This window comes from Phyllostomus hastatus, unplaced genomic scaffold (genome assembly GCF_019186645.2).
Source record: "Phyllostomus hastatus isolate PE091 unplaced genomic scaffold, TTU_PhHast_1.1 phas_contig_1162, whole genome shotgun sequence".
NCBI classification, from domain to species: domain Eukaryota; kingdom Metazoa; phylum Chordata; class Mammalia; order Chiroptera; family Phyllostomidae; genus Phyllostomus; species Phyllostomus hastatus.
The window spans coordinates 465,352-474,350 of record NW_025333537.1 but is presented as its reverse complement, the minus strand read 5'-3'; the positions used below and the strand labels follow the sequence as shown (position 1 = coordinate 474,350).

Here is an 8,999-nt window from a genome sequence, read left to right as displayed (position 1 = left end):
GAACTGCTGAGCCAGGTCAGCCTGCAGTCTGACCTCCCCCCCGCCCTGCCCCAGGTGGGCTTGGGGGAGAGGGAGGGCTTGCCCAGGTTCCTGCCTCTTCTGCAGAGATCCAGGGACCCACATTTCCCTTGGAGCCTTGCTGTGCCTTGAAATCACCATAGCCAGCCGTCTTTCCTGCCCTTCCACCCAACCCTGAGCTCCCTCACGTCCCAGGTGCTTCCTCAGTCTTTCATCCCCGGCCAAGGCCTGGGAGGCAGGCAGGAACCACGGGAGGGGACACAGGAACAGGGCCAAGACACATGGGTGGTGGGGGCCACCCACAGGTCTGGGCTTCAAGGCCAGGATGTCTGGCCCTTTCTCCCTCGGCAACGGGGCTGCCTGCCAAAGGGTGGGCACAGAGGTAGGGGGTGCCAAGCGGTGACCTGGCTCCTGCAATCCTCAGTCTGATGCTGGGGGTCTCCCGGGCCGATCCTCTTTGCAGACAAGGAAACTGAGGCAGCTTCCTTTCCCCTCTCTCAGCCTGTGGGCTCAAATCTGTAAAATGCATTGGGAAGTCACATCTTTTAAACTCCTGGGCCAAAGCTCTTCAAACTATGCACTCCTGGTTTTATATGAATCATGATTTAATAGTAAAAATGGTTATTACTTGCAGTGATGATGACAGTGACGATGGTGGCACAGAATGCCGTCTGCGTGCCCCATGTTCACATGTACTTCACGTTTCCCCTCACTTACCCTCGTCTGTTAGGCCGACTCGGTTCACTCTGTTGTACCCATTTCACGCATGAGGACACTGAGGCTCGGGGAGATTAAGTTAACACTCTTAAGGTCGTCCAGCCAGCAAGAGTGGGATGCAAACCCAGGTGTTCTGGCTGCTGAGGCTGCATCCGTAGCCTTTTATCCTCAAGGCAACCCTTTATGGAAGCCCTGCCTTTGACGGGACTGCTTGTAATTGAATCCCCCCAGAGGGACCCACGTCGCCCCTAAGTAGGCCAGGGGCTGAGATCAGACATTCTCCAGGTCGCCCAGCTGTTCAGAGGCAGCCCTGGGTTTCACCCAGACTGGTCTGTGCCATGCTCTGCCCTACTCTGTGAGAAGCCCCTTTTAGGTCGAATCAGAAGGTGCGGGAAGAGGATGCACGAAGCAAATTCTACAAAGCCTGGCTATTTGGCAGGCGTGCTGCAGACTGCACAGCACGTTCGCACCCACCGGCTCCTTCAGTCTGCCTGCACAGCCACCTCACTGCCACCGGAACTCCTTTATGGGCTTTGAGGGTCCTGTGGGCCTGGGCCCAGGCACCTTTCCTGCCTGGCTCCCTTTACTCCTTCAGGGGTTCTGAACTCCAGCTCAGTCGGGCTCTTTCCCATACACGTATCCTAAGTTCCCACCTCTGCACTTTCGCTTAGAAAAGCATTTCCTTCCATTTCACGTTCTACAAATCCTTCTCACCCTTCAGAGTCTATTTTTAAATGCCACCTCCAACAGGAAGCCTACCCCGATTGCCCCTGCTGGAAGAATAAGAAGTAGCGTAAGAAGGGGGAGAGGTATAGGCATTTGCTGAATGTTAGGCCAATTGCGTGATATAACATCACAACACCTCAGCGACATGGTTTATTTTTGTCCCATTTGATAGGCAGAAACTGAGGAGCAATGCCCTGCTGCAGGTCACACTGCTAGGAAGGGCCTGGTTTTTGGACTCCTTGTCTGGTGCTCATTCTCCTGCTGCAGTCAGGGGCCCCATGGAGCTGATTAGGGCTGACCTCCCTCCTCTGGCCCTCTTTGTGGCTGATCCCGGACGGAGGCCACCGACCCCTTTCCCTCCCAGCTGAAGCCAGAGGTGCTGACACCTCCCCGCTGGGGCTTCAGCCGGGGCAGCCTTTTGTTCCCGCTGCTCCCTTGCTGAGTCGGGGCTTTGTCTCCCGGAGGCCCTCTCCCCGCCCTGCCTATAAGAGCCTGACCTCGCCTGGTCCCGGGTCCGGCCTGTTCTCTGGGTCCGTCCTCGGTGAGTCCCAGGCTTGGAAAAGGGGTGGGATCCGAACTCGGAGGGAGTATCTTGGGAGGCAGGGGAGCCCCGGTCCCCAATCCTGGGGACATCACTGTGTCATCCTGCATGGCTTCCTTATCTTAACCCAGGCTAGGCGCCAGACATCAAGACCCGTACCTGCTCTCCTCACTTAAAAACACAATCATTCTCATAGTCCTCCTGTTGCTTTGATCTCCACCAGAGCGGGTGAGTTTTGAGATGGTGACAGGAAGGAAGCAAAGCAAGTGGGAAGGGGAGGACAGGGACAGGCCCACACCGGGTGCCTCTGGACCCCATCTGGATCCCTGTCTTGCTTCATCTAGACGTCAGCGTCAGGGAAGAGCGCAGAGTCAGGGCTAAGGTCACCGTGTTCTTCTCTCATGCAGGACGGCAGCAACATGGCCCTGCAGTGCACCAAGGCCGCGGGCCACTGGAAGGTAGGAAGAGGCGTGGGAGGTGCCTGGCAAGTGGGGGGCACGGGTCAAACCCCGGTCCAGGACATCCCCCACCTCCACCTCCATGGAACCCCCACCTCACAGTTGTGAGGGCCCATTTCACAGAGGAAGGGATCTACGTTGAAAGAGGGGAAGGAACTTGGCCAAGGTCACACACAGGGATTTGAGTGGAACTTGGGTCTTCTGGTCCCCAGATTTAACCATCACACTCTCTGGCAGAGATGGCACAGTCTGGTGATTGCACAGTCTTCTGGCATGATTTTGCTGGCCTCCTCTGTGCATTAAAGAAAAACCCTTAAATTTGTCACCCCCTTTTAAAAAGTTGAAGGGCCTAGGTACAGTGACCGCCTTCAGAAATCGGGAAGTCGGCCCGCATCCCCACATGACAAGGCGCTGTGCAGACGGCACCTATTTACACTGGGCCAGCGCGCTCCTTACCAGTCTGGCTGCTGGAGGCATCCGAGTTTGCAATCCACTTTATCTGTCCTGCCTCATCCTGAGTCCTGGGGTGAACCCCTAACCCCTCACTCCCCCTCCTGCCCCCCTAGGACTGTGGTGTGGGTCTTCACCTTTTCTCTCTGTCCTAGATTGTGGTGTGGGACGAGGAGGGCTTCCAGGGACGGCGGCATGAGTTCACCACGGAGTGCCCCAGCGTGCTGGAACTTGGCTTTGAAACTGTGCGATCTTTGAAAGTGCTGAGTGGAGCGTGAGTCCGGGGAAGTCTGAGCCGGGGTCGGGGAGACAGCAGGGGATCTAGAGAGGGGTGCCGGAACCTTTAGATGTTTTAGGCCCTGTCTTCCCAGGCTGTAACTTCCGGTGGGTCGGAAGTGCGGGGAAGCACGTGAAACGGCAGCGTAAGGTTCTGTAGGGTGCGCACCGCCCACACATAGGGGGCGCCATCCACACAGATTCTGGCCACTGGGTGAGAGGGCACTGCAGAGGCTGACCTCGAGAGTGGAGCGCCGGGACGGAGACATCCCTCTTAGGCATCAATCCGAAAGCAACGTCACTTACCCAAAATGGAAGGGAACCGTTAAAATGTAGTAAAAAAAAAAAAAAAGCTATTAATTTTTAGTTGAACATTGTTGCATGACCGAGACTCTGGGCAGGAGATATGGGGGTTTTTTGATTAGTGAGATGCACAGCGGTGTTAAGAGGACACCGATACCACCCCGAGACTCTCTAGATCAGCGCAGTTCGGGCGCACTTGGGCGCACTTGCTGCAGCGATGAAAATACCGCACCTCTGCACCGTCGGTTTGGGAACCGCGAGCCCCGTAGGGCCACGGAGGGCTTGAGATGTAGCTAGTGCGACTAAAGACCTGAAGCTTTGATTTAATTTAATTTATTTAAGTTTACATTTGATTGGTGCCATGTGGCTAATGGCTACTGTATCGATCAGAAGTTTCTAGAAGGTTGGACAGTAGGTTGAAAGGAGAACAGTGTTCTCTCCGTGTGTGGGGTCGTGTCACGCTGTGCCTGTGAGTGCCGCCGAGGGTCATCTCCGGTGGTATTTCTGCCTCTCGCACCCAGGCGAACACCCTTCCAGGTTCTGCTTCATGCAGGTGGGGAATTGGGGCTCAGGTGGGGACAGTGACCTGTCCAGGGACATGTCCAGCAGGCCAGCAGACTGGGCCAGAAAGGAGACAACAAGCTCAGGTAGACCAGACAGTGTATTACATATACAGACAGCAAGGGCAAGGTCAGCATGGTGTCAGCCTCCTGTGTCCCTTGTCCCATAGGATGGCACCACCACAACAGGGGCCATCTGACAGCAAGAAGGCTGGGCCCCCTGCTGCTGAGTTGGGGTGGGGGGCGAGGGGCGGGCACTGTATGCTTCAGCTGTCACCTGCGCTGCACCCTCCAGGGTGGCGTGGAGGAAAGTCCCATTCTCCCCGGAAGCAGGGAGGCGGCTGAGCACCGCCCCATGGAAGGGAGACGGCTGAGACCTGGCATGTGGCAGCTCCTCGCAAGGCTGCTCATCTTCCCATATTCTCAGAGGATCACGTGGAATCCCTTCCAGGATCATGTTAGCCTAGGGTCAAGCCCTGCCCACATGGCCTAGAGGGACACATGCAGGCTGTCACACAGCGGCATGGGGCACTTCCTTCCCCGTGAAACACCCGGTGAGTCAGTGGGCTTCTGGGTCTGAACCTGGTTTCTGCACCTCGGTGCAGTTGACAATCCGAGCTGGATAATTCTGTTTGGATGGGGGCCGCCCTGTGCTTTGAAGGAGGTTTAGCAGTATCTCTGGCCTCTATCCACTAAATGCCATTTGCAAACACCCCCTGCTCTCTCCTCCCAGTATCTCGATGAAAAACGTCTGCAGACATTGTTGCAAGCCCCCCTGGGGGGCAGAGTCCCCCCTGCATGATAGCCATGGGTCTAGAACTCTGGGCGAGGGGTCTCATCTCTTGTCTGCTGTACTCTCCGCCCTCTGTCCGCAGGTGGGTGGGCTTCGAGCACGCTGGCTTCCAAGGGCAGCAGTACGTGCTGGAGCGGGGCGAGTACCCATGCGGGGACGCCTGGAGCGGCAACACGGCCTACCCTGCCCAGCGGCTCACCTCCTTCCGGCCCGTGGCCTGCGCCGTGAGTCCAGCTGCCGCCTCCTCCCAGGGAGGCCTGAGCCGTCCCGTGGGGGCTTGGGAACTGGATGTCCCAGAGTTCGATTTCTCGTGTCTCTTCTTCAAGCTGTGGGACATGGCAGCCGCCCCCTGCCTCCTGGGCCTATTTTTTTTTTTTTTTAAATCATGAAATGCGGCCTAGTACTCATATTGTGGGGAAGAAGAATGTTCAGCATCTGGGCAAATCCGCCGCAGACATTCCACCCATTACCACTTTGGTTACAAGGGGAGCAGAGTTAAGACATGAAGGAGACACATGGATGCCGTACGCCCCCTTTTTATGACGCAGGGAGAGGGGGAGGAGCTGGGCGCCGGCGATGGCAGGGCGAGGCAGGAGTCAGGGCTCTAGTTCCTGCTCCTGATTCATGATCGGTGTTCCCGGTTTCATATTTGAGCCGCTGTTTGTGGACTGTGGGTGGAGGCGGGCATTATTATTCCCATCTTACAGATTTAAAAAAAAAACATCGAGGCTCTGAAAGGTGTATTATCTCTTTCATCAACAACGACTTTTATTGATTTAAAAATCACATAAGGTATACATATTTATCATCTAAAATTCAGGAAAAACCCTGACATGGCAGAATAAAAAAATAAAAATCACTCACACCCACACCTGAGATAGCGGCCCATTGTTTATAGTGCCAGAGATTTCAATATCTATTTCTAGATCTGTGTAGCTACACACATATCACTTTGTTATAAAATTAAATCATAACAAACCAAAGGCCTGGAAACGAGCGCTTCTCATTGGGCAAATCTGTCACAACGATCCTCCCGGGAGATTAAATCTAACCTATAGCACCCATACATTTATTCGAGCTCCGTAGAATTCCATTCTGTGAGCAGGACCATTTGTTCATTCCACAAGCGGCCCAGGTCCTGTGCTGACCCGGGACCCACGTGGATCCTGACAGATGCAAACCCGTCTCCCTTAGTCCTCAGAAACAGGCCTGAAAAGCAAGTGTGGTTAGTTCCATTTCAGAGACATGTGTAAGCTCAGTCAGTCGGTAAGTGGAGAGCAGGATTGGAACCCAGATCTCTGCACCCTGCTCTAAACCACAGCACAATAGGCCAGTTTACCTCCTGATTCCTATTGTTGGAGAGCCAAGTTAAATTCTTCCCTTCCTTTCTCCTTCCCTTCCCTTCCCTTTCTTTCCCTCTCCTTCCCTTTTCTTCCTCTCCTCTCTTTTCTTTCTTTTTTTCTTTACCTCTTGTAAGGTTTCTGGTGCCTGTTGCCTTACTGCCCTTTCAAAAGAATTGCAGGGAGACTGATTTGGAAGACAAGGGCGGGGCGAGGGTGGGCAGCAGAGGCTGCTGGACTTCCAGCTGTGCACCTGATGGCCTGACCCTGTTCTCTGTGCCTGCAGAACCACCGTGACTCAAGGCTGACCATCTTTGAGCGAGAGAACTTCCTGGGCAGGAAAGGAGAGCTGAGTGATGACTACTCCTCCCTCCAGGCCATGGGATGGGATGGCAATGAAGTGGGCTCCTTCCACGTCCAATCCGGGGCGTAAGTGGATCCAGAGCTCTGTCTGGCAGGGAAAGAGAGGATGTTGGGAGGGTTAGGGATACCTCCTGTGACAATAATGTGCTGGTGACTTTTGGGCTCTGATGCCCACATTCCAGAGAGGACATTGTAACATAGTGAGATGTCAGGCAGAATTTCTGGGATTGCAAGCAATGGACACCCAGAGCAAACTGATATTAAGCCTAAAGGATATTTACTGGCCCCTGCAATTAGCTTCAGGTACAGATGGATCCAGGTGCTTCAGCAAGGTTCTGTTATTCTCCCCCTCCTGCCCTGCTCGCCACTGTAGTTATATCCTTAGGCAGGCTCTTACAATATGAAGGCAACATGGTAGCTCCATCCTTGCATTTCAGCTAGCCTGAGGGAAGGAGTTTCTTTCTCAGTGATCCCGCCAAAGGTTCCAGGAAAGGCTCTTATTGCTCCAACTTCAGTCATGTGTTCAACTCAGAACCAATCACCATCCCCACTGTCATTGGGTGCTCTGATTGGCTAGGCCTGGTCACATGCTTATTGCTAGAGTGAGCACTTTCCCACACTGGCTGAGTGGGGGAGGGGGATAGGCTCTAGCACCAGAGAGCAGAGGATGCATGGCCAGCCACAACTCAGAGGTGGGTCAAGCAACTTGCTCCAAGTCCACCAGCAGGGAGGTGACTGAATCCAGCTTCGAGCCCACAAATGACTGCCCCTTCCCACCTTTTTACATAGGAGGTGGCAGGTGCAGGCTAACATGTGAGGTCCTCAGCTGGGAGGACACTGGAGCCACCTGCTGAGGTGCCCTCTGGCTCCTGATAGGCAGGGGTGAAGGCGGGAGGTAGGCGAGATAGGGTTTTTATTTTTTAATTTTTTCAGACATCACCAGAGAATCACATTGTTTCAGAGTAGGGTGGGCCTCTTGTGGTTCTTGAGTTTACTCAGAAAGACGAGATAGCAGATTTTGTCCAGTCCTGGGCAGCATAGGGGTCAATGAATGGGAAGAATAGGCCTTTTCTTGGAAGTGCCTCTGGGTAAGGAAGGAGGGGGAAAGAATGACTCCTCACCCATTCATTCATCCATCCATCCATCCTTCCATCCATCCACCCATCCATCCATCCTTCCATCCATCCACCCATCCATCCATCCTTCCATCCATCCATCCATCCATCCATCCTTCCATCCATCCATCCATCCATCCATACATACATCCATCCATCCATCCTTCCATCCATCCATCCATCCTTCCATCCATCCACCCATCCATCCATCCTTCCATCCATCCACCCATCCATCCATCCTTCCATCCATCCATCCATCCATCCATCCTTCCATCCATCCATCCATCCATCCATACATCCATCCATCCATCCTTCCATCCATCCATCCATCCTTCCATCCATCCAGCGTTCACTGAGCCTTGCCCTGTGCCAGGCACTGTGTTAGGCACCTGAGAGGATAATGAACCAGGTGCACACACCCCTACCCCCAGGAGCTTACTACATGTGGAGGGGGGCATTTTACAAGTAATCTCTTCATTACCTCATCATGTGAGTGCTCCAGAGCTACATTAAGGGACTGTGCCCTAATTTGGAGAACAGCGCAGACCACCCTGGTGGAGTGATGATGGAGCTGAGACCTGAAGGATAAATACCACTTGGCCGGGCTAAGAATGGCTGGAATGGTGTTCCTGGGACAGGGAACAGCATGACGAAAGGCACAGTGGTAGAAAGCCCAGGGCCCCTTCTGGGCTCTGAAGGAAGGCCACGGTGGCTGGGATGGGTTTGCAGCAGGGGTCTCTTTGTCCTGTCCCGACCACCATGCTGGTGCCTCTCTAGGGTAACAGTCTGCCTCTCCCCTCCCCCAGCTGGGTATGCTCCCAGTTCCCGGGCTACCGAGGCTTTCAGTACGTGTTGGAGTGTGATCACCACTCAGGCGACTACAAGCATTTCCGGGAGTGGGGCACCCATGCCCAGACCTTCCAGGTGCAGAGTGTCCGCAGGATCCAGCAGTGAGCCGGAGGGCCAGCGCCGGGCCGCGAGCCCGTGCCTGTCTGGAGCGGAGGTGCTGTTACATGCTCCCCCTGCAAGTCCGCGCGGACCCAGCACCCACGTGAGCCAGTCCACGCATGCACAGTTCGTGCGAAAACCTGAACGTAATAAAAAAGTAATAAAGGTCCAGTGTTAGCTTGTGCACTTTAATTTTATCAGTCCTTTTCCAGAACCAGTTTTTAGCTTTGTTAAGTTCCTCTACCATTTGTCTGTGTTTTGTTTCACTGCGTTTTGCTGCTTAGTACTGTTCCCTTCTATTTGCTCCAGGGTTACTTTACTTTTCATTTTTCTAGCTTTTCGAGGGAGACTCGAACCACTAGCTTTAGTCCCCTTTCTCCGCCTTCGCCCC

General features: G+C 54.2%; 1 protein-coding gene across 2 annotated transcripts; it reads left to right on the top strand.

Moving 5' to 3' along the window:
• The first annotated feature begins 1,927 nt into the window (after positions 1-1,927).
• On the top strand, positions 1,928-8,779 carry CRYBA4 (crystallin beta A4). Of its 2 annotated transcripts, XM_045846096.1 has the most exons (7): positions 1,928-2,002; positions 2,134-2,230; positions 2,410-2,460; positions 3,066-3,184; positions 4,925-5,066; positions 6,469-6,611; positions 8,467-8,779. In XM_045846096.1, exons 3-7 carry the CDS (start codon positions 2,422-2,424, stop codon positions 8,612-8,614), a joined length of 591 nt encoding a protein of 196 aa, XP_045702052.1. In that variant the 5' UTR covers positions 1,928-2,002; positions 2,134-2,230; positions 2,410-2,421; the 3' UTR covers positions 8,615-8,779. The 2 variants fall into 2 exon arrangements, with proteins under 2 accessions (XP_045702052.1, XP_045702061.1); XM_045846105.1 differs by lacking the exon at positions 2,134-2,230 and having other exon boundaries at positions 1,936-2,002.
• Positions 8,780-8,999: the final 220 nt, after the last annotated feature.